At 43.1% G+C, this 16,141-nt stretch overlaps 1 protein-coding gene across 4 annotated transcripts in view; it reads left to right on the forward strand.

Moving 5' to 3' along the window:
• LOC116503275 (von Willebrand factor A domain-containing protein 7-like) overlaps nucleotides 1-16,141 on the forward strand; it is a 44,797-nt gene that overhangs the window by 21,931 nt on the left and 6,725 nt on the right. For all 4 annotated transcript variants that reach the window (XM_032209572.1, XM_032209573.1, XM_032209574.1 and 1 more), the window contains exons 5-14: nucleotides 1,330-1,443; nucleotides 2,538-2,733; nucleotides 4,840-5,009; nucleotides 6,880-6,992; nucleotides 7,430-7,546; nucleotides 8,229-8,408; nucleotides 9,950-10,127; nucleotides 12,805-12,957; nucleotides 13,941-14,033; nucleotides 15,430-15,710. In XM_032209572.1, the coding sequence (XP_032065463.1) occupies nucleotides 1,330-1,443; nucleotides 2,538-2,733; nucleotides 4,840-5,009; nucleotides 6,880-6,992; nucleotides 7,430-7,546; nucleotides 8,229-8,408; nucleotides 9,950-10,127; nucleotides 12,805-12,957; nucleotides 13,941-14,033; nucleotides 15,430-15,710 (1,595 nt within the window). The remainder of the gene's footprint in view (nucleotides 1-1,329; nucleotides 1,444-2,537; nucleotides 2,734-4,839; nucleotides 5,010-6,879; nucleotides 6,993-7,429; nucleotides 7,547-8,228; nucleotides 8,409-9,949; nucleotides 10,128-12,804; nucleotides 12,958-13,940; nucleotides 14,034-15,429; nucleotides 15,711-16,141) is intronic.

The raw sequence follows: 16,141 nt of genomic DNA on the forward strand, positions 1-16,141 counted from the left end.
AAAAAAAAATTGACTTACAAACAATCCTCACACTTAACACTGTCCAGCATCCCCAAGGTCATGTGATCAAAACTGAAGGCAGGACAAGAAGCCATGGATGGAAACTAATCAAGGAGAGAAGCAACATAGAACTAAGGAGAAATTTCCTGACAGTTAGAACAATTAACCAGTGGAACAATTTGCCTCCAGAAGTTGTGAATGCTCCAACACTGGAAGTTTTTAAGAAGATATTGGACAACCATTTGTCTGAAATGGTAAATGGTTTCTTGCCCGAGCAGGGCTTGGACTAGAAGACCTCCAAGATCCCTTCCAATTCTCTTATTCTATATTCTAAAATTCAAGTGCTTTGCAACCAGCATGAATTGAAATAGAAATAGAAAAAGGACTGGACTAGAATATAGAATAGAATAGAATAGAATAGAATAGAATAGAATAGAATAGAATAGAATAACAGAGTTGGAAGGGACCTTGGAGGTCTTCTAGTCCAACCCGCTGCTCAGGTAGGAAATCCTACATCATTTCAGACAAATGGTTCAGACAAATGGTTTTAATGGTTGTAGCATCCTGGGATCACGTGATCAACAAGTTATTCTAAGTCTAACCATTTGCGACCTTCTGACAAGCAAGTCAGTGCGGAAAGCTGGATTCACTTAACAACTACATGCTTCACTTAACAACTGCAATGATTCGCTTAACCAATGTGGCAAAAAAGGGTTGTGAAATTGGGCATGGGGAAAGTCTCAGCACAAAGAGGCCTGGTGATACAGTAATCGAAGTGCAGTATTGCAAGCAAATTCTGCCCACAACCTGGAGTTCGATCCTGACACGAGGCTCAAGGTTAACTCAGAACAATTAATCAGCGGAACAGCTTGCCTCCAGAAGTTGTGAATGCTCCAGCACTGGAAGTTTTTAAGAAGATATTGGATAACTATTTGTCTGAAGAGGTGTAGGGTTTCCTGCCTAAGGAGGGGTTAGACTAGAAGATGTCCAAGGTCCCTTCCAATTCTGTTGTTCTATTCAGCCTCCCATCCTTCCATGGTTGGTACACTGAGGACCCAGGGTTTTTTGGGGGGTGGGGGGATATGCAAATAATGCTTCTACATTGTAAACAACCCAGAGAGTTCTGTAAAGACTTATGGAGTGCTATGTATGTCTATATTGCTATTGCAAGATTTTGCCAAGTCAAAGAGAGGGAAAAATGGAACCTGCGTTCATCAGTCCATTTTGCCTGAGACCGAGGAGGGTCTCCGGACCCACCCCCCCACCTCCACTGCCTTTTTTCCTACCCCCCTTTTTTTACTCCACAGTATTTCTCTTGTGCCTTCTCAGCTGGCCTCCGGACTTGCCAAGACTGCTCTGAATGGACCTGCAAAGGAAATCTCTTGGACAAGCTCGCTGTTCTCACCACGGGTTACTATGGCTCCCGTCCCGAAAAGCCTATTGGTATGTTTTTGTGGCCAACAGAGGGGTGGGTGGGAAAGGCTCTGTTTGAAAGCCAAGGAGATCCCCCCCCTTCCCCTTAATACTATCAAAGCCGAAAGCCTCATTTGTATTCTTCTTGCATCCTTAGAGAGTTGATGCTAAAATCTATAAAGAGGGGGGAATGAGTTTTGGCACAGCTTCCAAAAACTTTTTTCCTCCCAAATGTGTTTCTTTGAGATTTTCTCTCCATCAGCTGCCTGTTTTATTTATAGTATTTTATGTCCTCTGTATGTGTGTGTGAGAGAGGGGGGGGGGGAAAGGAACTGTGGAGAATTTTTGAGCCTTTTCATAGTTAATTGATGGGGAAATGAATGAATCTTTTCTGCTTCAGGATTTGTAGAGGGGTTTTTTTTGTCCTCTGAAGCTTAGTCTGGAGCCGTCCATTATTGTTTCTCTGACAGAGGAAGAAGGAAAAAAAAAATAGAATAACGGAAGCCTCTAGCAAAAGAGCTTTCTGGATTGCTCCATAAATAAATCAGTTCCTTTATCAGTCCATCCTGGGAAAAATTCTCTGATCTCTTTTTTTAATGCAATGATTATTTTTTTTGCACAAAACAAGAATTCAAAAGGTGCTCTCCCATATGCACCTTTATGCAGAATTGTTAACAAGGGTTGGTCAGGCTGGATGAAATTATATAGAAGAGAATACCTGTAGCTAACAGACCTCCATAAAGATATTGTGACACAGCTCATTCTAGTAGGAAGTCTAAGAGGTTTTTAAAAAAAGCATATTAAAAAACCCATATAAATGGTTGAATAAGAAGCAGAGTTTTCTACAGGAATGGTATTATTCCATATCTGCTGAATATAACACCGCATTGGCAACAGGAAGGGCATCCGGCCAGTAAACACACAGCTCCATTCAGTTGCCCAGACTCCACCCCGCAAGGGATAATGAGGTCATTAAATGGAGATGATGTTGATGATGATGATGATGATGATGATGATGATGGTATTATTCCATCCTTCTCCAAATGGTATTATTCTACCCGTCTCCGCCTTTGCAGTTGAAGGCGCTAGGCTAACAGTCTTTTTCCTCCTTCCTTTCTCCTCAGGGAAGTGCAGTCATGGCGGGAGGTTTGATGAGAGCCGCCATCAAGAACCTCGAGGCGGCATCAATAAGGACAGCGCCTCCAAGTTCTTCTCACCTCACCATTACCTGCACCAGAAGGCAGCTAGGCTGGCCCAGGAGGCCTCCGTACACTTCCTGGAGAAGATGTGGCGAGAAATAGGGGACAGGCAATTTATGAGGTAATCTGGTCTCTTCTTTTAAGGTTCTTACAGTTAACTGTCACCTATGGATATGTGGATTGGCCGTAGATAGTCCCAGGGGCATTTTTCTGAAATCTCCAACCATTAGTCCTGAAATTAGGTATAGGGCCATTTTATGTTGATTTTACACTCCCCTCGAGGCAGATTAGAAAGCCTATAAATTAATAAATTGATATGCTGACCATTTTACAATAGAGCGACTCTAAAGAAATTAAAAGACCATACCTGTCTCTTGTGGTAAGCAGCATTGTATAAAGTGGCTGAAAAGAATTAAGGAACAGTAAGCCAAAGAAATTACAGGGACAAATGAAAACATAGTTAAAACTACTTTTCATCAGCCTCATTTGCCGTATCTTCCCATCCTTGCCAATTATCTTTGCTTCTACTGAACACTGATTCATGCATTGCTTTTTTTATTTTCTTTAAATTTTTCATCTCATTCTTTTTGAGGATTTCACCAACCTCTTTCTCCATCATGTTTCTCGTCTCCTTCCTTGCAACCCATTGGCTATTCTTTTACCTGTTTGTTCTGTGTTTTAATTCTCTATTTGCTTTCTCTATGTGACTGAACCACATCAATGTTCCTCTTTCATCCTTGCTTTTGTATGAATCTGCATTCTTTCAGCAGTCATTCATTTTTGAGCCTTTCTCTTCTCGTTCTATTAAGCACGTTTCGTAACACTCCCTTTCCCCATCACATTCAAATTACTTTCTCCTGTCAAGTTCAATTTTCATTTACGCATAACAAAGCAAGCAGAAGTGTCCTTTTTATATCCAGCCATCTCAGCTTCTTTAAACAAACATCAATTACTCACATTTTCAGTCGCCTTGACAATCGTTAATTCTTTACGATAGGCCACATGCTGCCCAATACTCTGAAAAATTTCCCTATTCATCAATTCCATGCAACTCTCAAACAAGGCTCTCTTGATCTTCAGGATATTCATTTTCAGATCTCATCTCTTCTCTTGCACTGTACAGTTTAACAGTTGCTGTAAATCAGTAGAGATAACAGTCAAGAGAGGGCATTGGCTGAACACGGCAATTACACACCGAATTACATGCATCCCATTTTAAAATGTAATTTTTATTAAGGGTTATTACAAAACATAGAAAAATGAATGTAAACTAATAAAAAGTAGGAAAGGAAAAAGCAGAAGAAAAGAGGAAAGGAAAGGAAGGAGAAAGAAAGAAAGAGAGAAAAGAGAGAAAAAAAAGAAAGGAGGTTTTCTGACTTAGGCTTCCCTAAAAAGCACGAAACAGATTCCTGGTCATGACAAAACCTCTTTTATTAAACAAATGTGAATTCCTCTCATTCACGTTCAGCAAAGGCCTGGCAAACAGTCTTTCAAAGGTGAATTTATGACGACAGACCTTATCTAGCTTGGAAAACTGCCATATTTTCCAAATGCAGTGCAGTACAAGGAAAGACTTGGCACAGAGTCTCTGGGATTCACGGACAGATCTTCAGACTCCTGAAACGAATGAATGAATTAACGAATGAACAAATTGTTTCCTGAAAAAGCCCACTCCCCTTTCGTTCTTCTTTTATTTCCTATGGGAGGGGGCCATTCACTGCCCACCTGTGGCTTTATTCCCAAATTGATCTTGATTTCTTAGCTGTTCTTTTCTTCTGGCAACTCTGCACATGCGCACACTGGGAACAGGCTCCAGCTGTTCCTCTGCCTCACTGCTGTCTAGCTCCGAAGGCAGCTGAGAACTGCCAGACAGCCTTGGCCCCATCTCTGCCTCTGATGCAGAGCCCCTTCCCCAGCCTCCAGGACTGGCCTATGCTCCTCCCCAATCTCCTCACTGAGAAAAAAGTTGAAGGCCTTCTCTCTGTAAGTTTCCAGAGTTCCACACTGGTTCATTACACTAAGCCACAATTGGTTGTTTTTGCATAGCCTGGTAAACTGCAACTCTTATATTACAGACCAGAAGGACTAAGTTTATTTAACAGGCTAAGCCTACATAACATACATAACATGCTAAGCCAGCTCCAAATAAACCACATTACCTCTTAGCATCAGAGAATAATTTAAAGAATAATTTATTAAATCACAATTTGCACAATTTTGTTTGAAGGTTGCTAGATATCAGCCCAACCACAGGCCTGAGCTTTGTTGTGGACACCACTGGAAGTATGGGGGAAGAGATCAGCGCGGCTAAGTTTCAGGCACGGGAGATCATTGAACGGCGCCAAGGCACCCCTCAACAACCAGATTTTTACCTCTTGGTGCCTTTCCACGATCCCAGTAAGATTATTGACACAGTCTCTTTTTTTTATATTATTGCTTGCTTGTTAACTTTGTCCCCAGCTTTACGAAGTAGAACAGTAGAATACAAAGTAAAGTAGAATACAAAGTTAAAAGTGAAAGCGAGTAGAATACAAAATTAGAGGTGAAGAATACAAAATAAATAAAGCTTAAAATGAGAAACCTTGAGAAAAATAGGGAATTGCAACCTGTATACCAAGTTGACAGAACTTCTGGGTATTTGACCAGAAGTCTTTGCTGAATAAAAAACATCTTTCCCAGCTGGAAGATGGATTTTGGAGATGAGGCTCTTGTTGCAAGGATTTGGGATTTCTGATCAACAAGTTCTGGATGTTGGCAGAACAGAAAAAGTTGCAATGTATGGCTGTGAAAGTTGGATCATAAGGAAGGCTGAGTGCCAAAGAATGGAGGCCTTTGAACTCTGGTGCTAGAGAAAACTACTGAGAGTCCCTTGGACTGCAAGGTGATCAAACAGGCTAATCCTAGAGGAGATCAACCCTGACTGCCCTTTAGAAGGCCAGATCCTGAAGATGAAACTCAAATACTTTGGCCACCTAACAAGAAGGAAGGACTCACTGGAGAAGAGCCTAATGCTGGGAACGATGGAGGACAAAAGAAGAAAGGGACGACAGAGAATGAGGTGGCTGGATGGAGTCACTGAAGCAGTCGGTGTGAGTTTAAATGGACTCCAGAGGATGGTAGAGGACAGGAAGGCCTGGAGGAACGTTGTCCATGGGGTCGTGATGGGTCGGACACGACTTTGCAACTAAGAACAACAAGAACAGAAAGAGGGCTCTGTCCCAATGATCTAAAAACTCAGGGAAACTCATTTGAGAAAATTTGTGTGTGTGGTGGTGATGGTGGCGAGGAGTTTCCCTGAAAGATTCTAATTCAGTGTTTCTCAGTAAAAACACTGTAACGCCACCAATGGCAATAATATTAATAGCAATAAATCATCATAAAACATCAGGATAAGTATTGCAATTCTAAAATGGTTTTCTAAAATGTCTTGGAAAATATAACAAGTTTTCACCTAGTACTGGGTACTTGTAGTGTGTTTTTCTGCAGAGGGCATCCAAGCAATGCTATACGAAAATACTAAGAAATAATATCAGATGTTTTGAGAATTGGCCATTGCTCTCCCCCCTCCCCCCTCTCTTCTTCTTTCTCTCCCTCCATCTCTCTTTCTCGCCTTCACTGCCCCCTCTCTCTTTCTTGCTTTCTCCCTCTCTCCTTTCTCTCTTCTTTTCCCTTTCTTTTGGTCCCCCTCTCTCCCTTTCCTCTCCCTTTCCCTTTCTGTCTCTCTTTCTCGCCCTCTCTCTTTCTCTGTCCCTCTCTCCTTTCCCCTTCCCTTTCTCTCTCCCTCTCTCTCCCTTTTCTTTCCTGCTCTCCCTGTTTCTTTCTCTCTCCCTCTCTTCTTTCCCTCTTCCATTCTCAATCTCTTTCCCTCTCTCTCTTTCTCCCTCCCATTTAAGTTTTTTATTTTTATTATTTTTACAAATATCAATACATGAACAGTGTGGCACCAGGGTGTCCTACATTTTAGTACAAATAAAACTAATAGCATTAGTCATAGTTATTACTTTCAATCAACTTATATATTTCTAATAGTAATACATGTTTATATAAAGTTGCAATCTGTCATTATTCGACTATTCCATGTTTTCTTTTGCTGTTGCTCTTATTTTATTATATAAAAGCGTATACAATAATTTCTCCCTTTCCCCTTATTTCTCTCTCTCATTCTAACTTTTAATCATGTCATTCTTTGTTAAAAAACATTTTCTTTCTATCCTACCCAACTTCTAATCATGTCACCTACTTCTCCCTCTCCCTCTCTCTCTTCTAGGTTTTGGACCAGTCAGTAAGACCAGTAACCCTGAAGAATTCTGGGAAGTCTTAAACACCATCAGCCCGTTGGGTGGTGGAGATGAGCCTGAAATGTGTCTATCAGCCCTGGAGGTAGTTATTCATGAAACACCCTTTATTGCTGCATAACTTTGTACATCAGAAGTTCTCATACTGTAATCTCTTCTTTGTGGCAGCCCTTTAGATATTGGAGGGCTGCCACAAAGAAGAGAGTCAACCTATTCTCTAAAGTACCTGAAGGCAGGAAAAGAAACAATGGGTGGGAACTAATCAAGGAGAGAAGCAACCTAGAACTAAGGAGAACTTTTCTGATAATTAGAACAATTAATCAGTGGAACAACTTGCCTCCAGAGGCTGTGAGCGCTCCAACACTGGAGGTTTTCAAGAGCTTGTCTGAAACGGTATAGAGTGTCCTACTGGGTTGAACTAGAAGACCTCCAAGATCCCTTCCAGCTGTTATTCTATTCCAATAAATGTCATGCTCAGGGGACGTATATGAATCTTCCTTGTCTTTCTCTTTTTTGACTTAGCTTGCGCTCCAGAACTCGCCTCCCTATTCTGAGATCTTTGTCTTCACTGATGCATCAGCTAAAGATGCTCACCTGAAAAACAGTGTGGACTCCCTAATTCAGGAAAAGAAGTGCAAGGTCAGCTGGGCCTCTTCCTTTTATCCTTTTGGGGACATTTCTTTCTAGTTGTGTAGTATGCTGGTGCAAAATATGCCAGCTTCTTCCTCCTGGCATCCTATTAACATCCAGGCACTGGGGTGTCAGATGCTAAGAAGCCAGGCTCATGTGTGTTTGGTGGGGATAAGGCAGCAGGAGGGAATGATGGTGTGTGTGATTGTATCATCACACAAATGTTGCAATTTAGATACTTCCATGAACCATTGGGACACAAGTACCGTGTTTCCTCGAAAATAAGACCAGGTCTTATATTACCGTATTTTTCAGAGTATGACGCACCTTTTTCCCCACTAAAAGAGGGTGAAAATTTGGGTGTGTCTTATACACTGAATGTAGACCCACCCACCCACCGACTCACACCCTTTGGCCTCTTCTCCCAGCAATTTACCACTTGGAGGAGGAGACATATGTCACCTCGAACTGCTAGCAGAAAGGTTGCAGGTAAATCTTATGACAAGAGGAGAACCAAAAACAAAACTATTCCAATGTGATATATTGTGTCCCCAGCCACCATTTCCAAACACAACGTTACCATTTTCATGCAAAATCGATCCAAATTTCTGAACCCTTTCGATGCAGAAAATTTAGAATATATTCTGCATTCTGGATCCTAAACCTGGGATTCTTTCTTTCTCAATATCAGGTGACCTTCCTAATCACAGAAGATCCATCCAAGACTCGAACGAAGCGGGAAACGCTTGCCCCGAATCGATTCGACTTGTATGTTCACTTGGCTGAGAGTTCGGGAGGCCAGATTATATTCACAGACAACGATAATATCCGGCGGATGGCAGAGATTATTGGCGAATCCAGTTTATCTTCGGTAATGGCAAGGTGCATGTGTGTATATGAATACTTAGATCATACCAGTCAGGAACAGAGGTGGGTTGCTCCCGCTTTGACCTGGATCAGGCGAACCAGTAGTAGCGGCGGAAGGAGGCTCCGCCCACCCCCCGGGACTCTTCTGTGCATATGCGCGAGCATGTGTGGGAGCGCCCCCCCGAACTGGTAGTAAAAAAATTGGCAACCCACCACTAGTCAGGAACTTAACAAACATAATTGGGACTCCAATTTTTGTTACTAAGCAAGGTCGTCGTTAAGTGATTTTAGAACCTTCTTTTGCTGTGGTTGCTAAACAAATCAGTTATTAAGCAAATCTGGCTTCCCCATTGACTTTTCTTGTCAGACAGTTGCAAAAGATGATCACACGATTCTGGGACATTGTAACCGTCGTAATTACATGCCAGTTGCCAAGCATCACATGACCATGGGAATGCTGCAACAGTCATAAGTGTGAAAAGCAGTTATCAGTCACTAGCAACCGATTAGGGGACTGGAGACTAAAACATATGAAGAATGGTTGCAGGAACTGGGCCTGGCTAGTCTAATGAAGAGAAGGACCAAGGGAGACAAGTTAGCAGTGTTCCAATATTTGATGGGATATCACAGAGAGGAAGAGGTCAACCTATTTTCCAAGGCACCCGAAGGCCAGACAAGGAATAATGGATGGAAAGTGATCAAGGAGAGATTCAACCTGGAAATTAGGAGGAACTTTCTGACAGTGAGAACAATCAACCAATGGAACAGCTTTGCCTTCCAAAATTGTGGGAACCTCATCACTGGAGGCTTTCAAGAAGAGACTGGGCTGCCATTTGTCAGAAATGGTGTAGGGTCTCCTGCATGGGTGGGCGGTTGGACTAGATGACCTACAAGGTCCCTTCCAACTCTGTTAATCTAATCTAACCCTCTTCATATGTTGTCTCCAGGCCTTTAATCATCTTAGTTGCTCTTCTTTGCACTTTTCCCAAAGTCTCAACATCTTTTTTGTAATGTGGTGACCAAAACTGGGTGCAGGATTCCAGGTATGGACTGTTGCAGGAGTGGGATCCTGCCAGTTCTAACCTCTTCTATAGAAGAGGTTCCACAAATCTACAGTGCCGTTTAGAACCGGTTCCAGCTCCCTCCCCCTGCCCGTCCCCACATCATCAAGATGAAGAGTGAGAGGAGGAATTCTGGGAGTTGAAGTCCACAAGTCTTAAAGCTGTCAAGTTTGAACACCCCTAGGGTTCCTTTTTCTAAAGGGTTAGGGGTGCAAGGGTCTTGTAACTTGACAGCTTTAAGACTTGTGTGCTTCAAATGCCAGAGTTTCTGAGCCAATATTTTGGTTGCTAAGCGTTTCACCACATTTTACAAGTTGGCTACTCCCACCCGGTCACATGGCCGGCAAGCCACTCCCACCCGGTCACATGGCCGGCAAGCCACTCCCACAAAGCAGGCCACACCCACAGAAGAGGTTCTTAAAAATTTTGAAACCCACCACTGGACTGTTGTAAGTCAAGGACTACCTGTGTGATATTTTTCTAGGTGACTCTCTTTCGCTACCACAAAGGAAACATCTTGAGACCTAAAGGGACTCAACGGAGGACAAAGAAGCAGGTTTCCCAATTGGCAAACCACCAGTTCTGGATTGACAGTTTGGTGGACCACGTGGTGGTGACCATCCAAGGCTCCGTGGAGTTCTTTGAAATAAGGGACCCTACAGGTAGCCATCTATATTCCCTCTTATACCGATTTGCTTTCATGTTTTAAGTTTTGAACTTGTTACAAACCACTTTTATACTTTGCAAAATGTTTCTTTTTCTTAACTTCGTGAGAATGAGTGTATGGTTACAACGCTGGATTAACAGTTGAGGAGACCAGAATATAGCCTACTTTCACTTGTAGAAACTCCACAGGGGCCTTTGGCAATCATTTTTGTCTCACAGGATGGTTGGGAGGAAAATAAAAGAGATAGAGTAGAATAATTGGAAGGGACCTTAGAGGTCTTCTAGTCCAATGCCCTGTCTAGGCAGGACATCCTATACCGTTCCAGGCAGATGGCTATCCAACATCTTCTTAAAGACTTCCAGTATTGGGGCATTCACAACTTCTGGAGGCAATTTGTTCCACTGATTAATTGTTCTGTCAGGAAATGTCTCCTTAGTTCTAAGTTGCTTCGTTCCTTGGTTAGTTTCCACCCATTGCTTCTTGTTCTACACTCAGGTGCCTTGGAGAATAGCTTCTCTCCCTCTTCTTTGTGGCAACCCCTGAGATATTGGAACACTGCTATCATGTCTCCCCTAGTCCTTCTTTTCATTCAGATTTCACATAAAGTCTTGTACAAAAATGTGAATTATAAGTTGTCATCTACTAATGACCTGTTGCTTAGCAAACATTTAAACTTAGGATATAGACCCTGAAAAAAATTACTTACAAATCAGATTCAAAGTCCCAGTGGCCACACATACCCCATGATCACATGATCACATGTAGGGTGCTTGACAATTGGCTCACATTTATGCTGGTTTGCATCGTCCCACAGTCACATGACCACATTTTGGCATTTACTTCCAGTTTGTGGCAAAACCAGACCATGGCAAAAAGAAAATAAGTTTGCATAATGATTACAGGATTCATTTTTTGACTGGAGCAAAAAAAGGCTTTACAATTGCCGAAAGGTCAAAAAATTTAGTCGGTCAAGTGGGTGATCTGTTTTATGACCCTTGTGACTTACAACTATAATGAGCAGGCTCCATTATCCTTATAAATCAAGGACTTCCTATATAGTATCTAACAAATGAATGTTTACTAGTATTCATCCGAATTTTTTTAAAAATACTCCTGGTAACTTACATAGAATAAATAACACAGTTTAAATATTCACAGCACAGTCAAGAAAACGGACAGCTGGGATCAAAATTTGTAATACCGAACAACGCAAGAAAAACATAAGGATAATTTAAGAATTGGAGATAAAAATGAGACCATGTCAATTAAGGGAAAGGCTCCAACACCGGAGGCTTTTAAGAAGAGACTGGACAGCCACTTATGGTGCAGTGATGGCTAAACTTTTTTGCGTGGCAGAAACCCGGAAACCATCTGGCCAGCACGGACATGCCTGTCTTTTGGCTGTTTTGGGGGCCATTTTCTGAGCTGTTTTCAGACTGTTTTTCGGGCATTTTTTAAGCCGTTTTTTGGGCCATTTTCAGGCCATATTTGTAATACTCTTTGCAGGTGCAAACTGGTCTTCATGGGTGCCAGAGTGCTGGAAAACGGCCTGAAAACAGCCCGGGTTTTGGCTGTTTTCAGGCCATTTTCCAGCGCTCTGGCACCAACGAAGACCAGCTGACCAGCGTGCATATGCATTTGGGAAACCAGAAGAGCAGCTGGTGATGGTGCACGTGCCCACATAGAGGCCTCCCTGTCCCATCCCTGGCACGCATGCCATAGGTTAGCCATCACTGCCCTATACCATTTCAGACAAGTGGCTGTCCAGTCCCTTTTTAAAAGCCTCCAGCGATGGCGCACCCACAATTTCCAAAGGCAAGCCGTTCCACTGATTTATTGTCCTTCATAGCTAGGAAATTTCTCCTTAGCCCTAGGTTGAATCTTTTTTTAATGGTCTCAGAAATGAGGAACATGTGGTAGTTACTTTCTAATTGATCTAATTGATAGGGCCAGTTCTGGCTGGTATAAGTGGTCTGGCAGGTTTTATTAGATGGAAACCAGTGCTTGAAATTTAACTTGGAAACCAACCAGTAACCAATGCAGGCCTCCGGAACTGGGTTTACATACTCCTGGGAATCCAGACTATATTCCACTACAACTGTGGAACGTTGCAACCATCAATAAAGTGAAACGTGAGGTGGAGGATGCCTCCCTCATCAGAACTTTGAAATGAGATTGCTTTTGGAGGGTCCATCAAAACGTCTAATGGTCACTAAGTGAGCAGTTGTTAAGCGAGTACTACCTATACTTGGGGACGAAGTGGTTCAGTGGCTAGGATGCTGAGCTTGTCGATCAGAAAGTTCGGCAGTTCGCCGGTTCGAATCCCTAGCGCCGCGTAACGGAGTGAGCTTCCATTACTTGTCCCAGTTTCTGCCAACCCAACAGTTCGAAAGCATGTAAAAAAAATGCAAGTAGAAAAATAGGGACCACCTTTGGTGGGAAGGTAACAGCATTCCGTGCTCCTTCAGCGTTTAGTCATGTCAGCCACATGACCACAGAGACGTCTTCAGACAGTGCTGGCTCTTCGGCTTTGAAACGGAGCTGAGCACCACCCCCTACAGTTGGGAGCGACTAGCACATATGTGTGAAGGGAACCTTTATCTTTTCCTTTTACCTATACTTGAGTTTATTCTTAAATATCACCGATGTTCTTCCCATCCTTTTTTGTACAGATAGATTCCAAACTGGTACGACAATTCACGGTCCCTTAGCCAAGATCGAGCACATTGGTGGAATTTATAGAGCATTCCTTTCTGCTCCTGTCCATCCTGGTGAATGGACTTTGAAACTTTGGCCCAAGGGGCATTATTTGGTGCACATTCAAGGTGAGAAATGGATTTTAAACTGGGCTCTTTGCTCAGCGGAACCAGTCTTTCCATTAAGCACAGGGACACTGATTTCAGGGTGTGGGTTGTCTCCACCAATATAAAGCTGCAGTAGTCTTTTGTCATTCTTTGTGGCTAAGTTCATTTAACAAGTCAATTCAAAAAATTAAGGGTTGGGGGGGGGGGGAAAGGTAGGGCAATTGAATAGTCCTGGTATGTAACGGGGAAATCATGTTCTGTGTTCTAAGAAAAAAATCAATGGAGAAAAAGTAGCATTTCCTGTCTGTAAAAAAGTCACACTCCCTAGTCTAGTGATGGCAAACCTTTTTGGCACTGAAAAGGGAGCATTCACACATGCATGTCGTACACTCATCAGGGCCACAACTTGTAAGAGGAGCTGCCCAGGGGTCATGCATGTGCCGAGAAATGAACTCCCAGTTTCCAGCGTGCACATGTGTACCGGATGGCTGGTCCTCCAGTTTCTGGTATGCATACGCACATGACTATCAGCCGCTGCACATGTGCACACCGGAAACCAGAAGATCAGCTCTTCCGTTTCTGACACTGCTGCATGCGTGAAGGCCACACTTATAGTCCCACGTGCATGCGTGCCAGACACCCAGAAGAGGAAAGGGCAACGCTGTGCATACCAGGTGACAGGGCTCCGCGTGCCACAGGTTCGCCATCACGGCCCTAGTCCTTTGCTGGTCATGGCAATAGCAGTAGCATTTAGACTTACTGTATCTACCACCCCACAGTGCTTTATAGCACACTGGGCGATTTATAATGTCAGCACATTAACCCCCAACAATCTGGGTCCTCATTTTACTGACCTCAGAAGGATGGAAGACTGAGTCAATTTGAGCTCCATCAGGATCTGACTCCAGGCTGTGGGGCGGAGTTTGCTTGCAATACTGCATTCTAACCACTGCACCATCAGGGCTCTACTGGATCTGTTTTAAGCTATGCGAATGTTTCGACAGGTCGGAGCACCCTCGATTTCTTGTATTATTTTGCTGTTCCTGTTGATGGACGTCACCCAGGGTTATTCATGCTGGATAGTCCTCCTGTTGAAGGTAAATATGAAGTTTCTGTTCAGAAGATCCACGTTTGCTCTTACATAAGTCAGAGAGCTCTTATCTATTGGTAGCCTTCCATTCAGGGGTGAAATCCAGCAGGTTCTAACAGGTTCTGGAGAACCGGTAGCGGAACTTTTGAGTAGTTTGGAGAACCGGCAGCAGAAATTTTGAGTAGTTTGGAGAACTGGCAGTGGAAAAATTGAGTAGTTTGGAGAACCGGTAGCAGAAATTTTGAGTAGTTTGGAGAACTGGTAGCGGAAATTTTGAGTAGTTTGGAGAACCGGTAGCGGAAATTTTGAGTAGTTCGGAGAACCGGCAGCAGAAATTTTGAGTAGTTTGGAGAACCGGCAGCAGAAATTTTGAGTAGTTTGGAGAACTGGTAGCAGAAATTTTGAGAAGTTCGGAGAACCGGTAGCAGAAATTTTGAGTAGTTTGGAGAACTGGTAGCAGAAATTTTGAGTAGTTTGGAGAACCGGCAGCAGAAATTTTGAGTAGTTTGGAGAACCGGTAGCAGAAAATTTGAGTAGTTCGGAGAACCGGTAGCAGAAATTTTGAGTAGTTCGGAGAACCGGTAGCGGAAAATTTGAGTAGTTTGGAGAACCGGTAGCAGAAATTTTGAGTAGTTTGGAGAACCGGTAGCAGAAATTTTGAGAAGTTCGGAGAACCGGTAGCAGAAATTTTGAGTAGTTTGGAGAACTGGTAGCGGAAAAATTGAGTAGTTCAGAGAACCGGCCGCAGAAATTTCGAGTAGTTTGGAGAACTGATAGTGAAAAAATTGAGTAGTTCGGAGAACCAGTAGCAGAAAATTTGAGTACTTTGGAGTACCGGCAAATGCCACCTCTGGCTGGCCCCAGAGTGGGGTGGGATGGAGATTTTGTAGTATCCTTCCCCTGCCACGCCCGCCAAGCCACGCCCACAGAACTGGTAGTAAAAAGTTTTGAATTTGACCACTGCTTCCCTTACATATTTGGCAATCATAGCTGATTGTGGTAGAATGAAGTTTGGATTCCCAGGAGGGGGAAGTGCATTCCAGAGGACCAAGAGACAGCAAAGTTTAGATTGTTTGGGAGAATGAGAGTCAAGATAGCTCCACCATAGAAATTCTCGGAGCATATGTTTAACGATGCAAGTACCCGTGCTTCCCCAAAAATAAGATCCTGTGTTATAGATGTGTTCTAGCACAAGTCCAAAAGCTCAAAAACAAAACCTCTGGTCCTAGTGACTGACACAGATTGGATCCTGCAAGATGACATCCAGTTGTTCCTTAAAACTATCTATACACACACGCACACAAACCCACACACGTTCCTTGGTTGAGGATGAAAGGAACCAGGCCACACCAGGTCCTTTAGAGATTGGATGCCTGGTACAATTATCATTTGCTTCCCAACAGGTTTGCCTATCTACCTGGTTGTCATGGCAATTGGTCTGAACCAGACCAAGTCGGGCTCTGTTCAGCTACAGTCGGTGAACTTAGAAGCAAGAACAGGCAGCCTTGGGGAGTTAAAACTACAGAGAAGAGACGGCCGGATGGACCTGTTTGTGGCCAAGCTGCCTCCGACTCTATTAACCACCAACAGCTTTTCCATCGTGGTACATGGAATGGACGGTGAGGGCCAGAAGTTGGAGAGATCTGCTCCTCAAGTTGCAACTGTCACAGGATCCCTCCTAGAGGTAAGATGAAAATTAGAGGTGGAAGATTTGGAGTGCCTACCTGTATTTTACAGCTGTATTTTACAGGTTTCTCCTTTCTCCTGCCGTTATTGTACTATAGGCATTCTGTTCCTTGGAAGTTAACATTTTTGATAGGTGTGTGTGTAGATGTATAGGCCTTGACGTAGGACTTAAAGTTATAATAGACACCGCCCCCCCAAAGGAATTCAGAGTTCCAATGGCCATGCTCCCCAGTGGTTACATGACTGCATTTTGGGTGCCCACACTTATGGCCATGTGCAGCATCCCGCAGTTACTTGACTGGAATTTATGACGTTTTTGCCAGAAACTGGTGTTTACTTCCAGTTTCCAGCAAAAAATGCCCTATAGCTAACAATGAATAACATTACAACTGAAGTGTTTGCTTAATGATTGTTACAAAAAAGTTGTAA

Source organism: Thamnophis elegans, chromosome 2, assembly GCF_009769535.1.
Source record: "Thamnophis elegans isolate rThaEle1 chromosome 2, rThaEle1.pri, whole genome shotgun sequence".
Classification (NCBI taxonomy): Eukaryota; Metazoa; Chordata; class Lepidosauria; order Squamata; family Colubridae; genus Thamnophis; species Thamnophis elegans.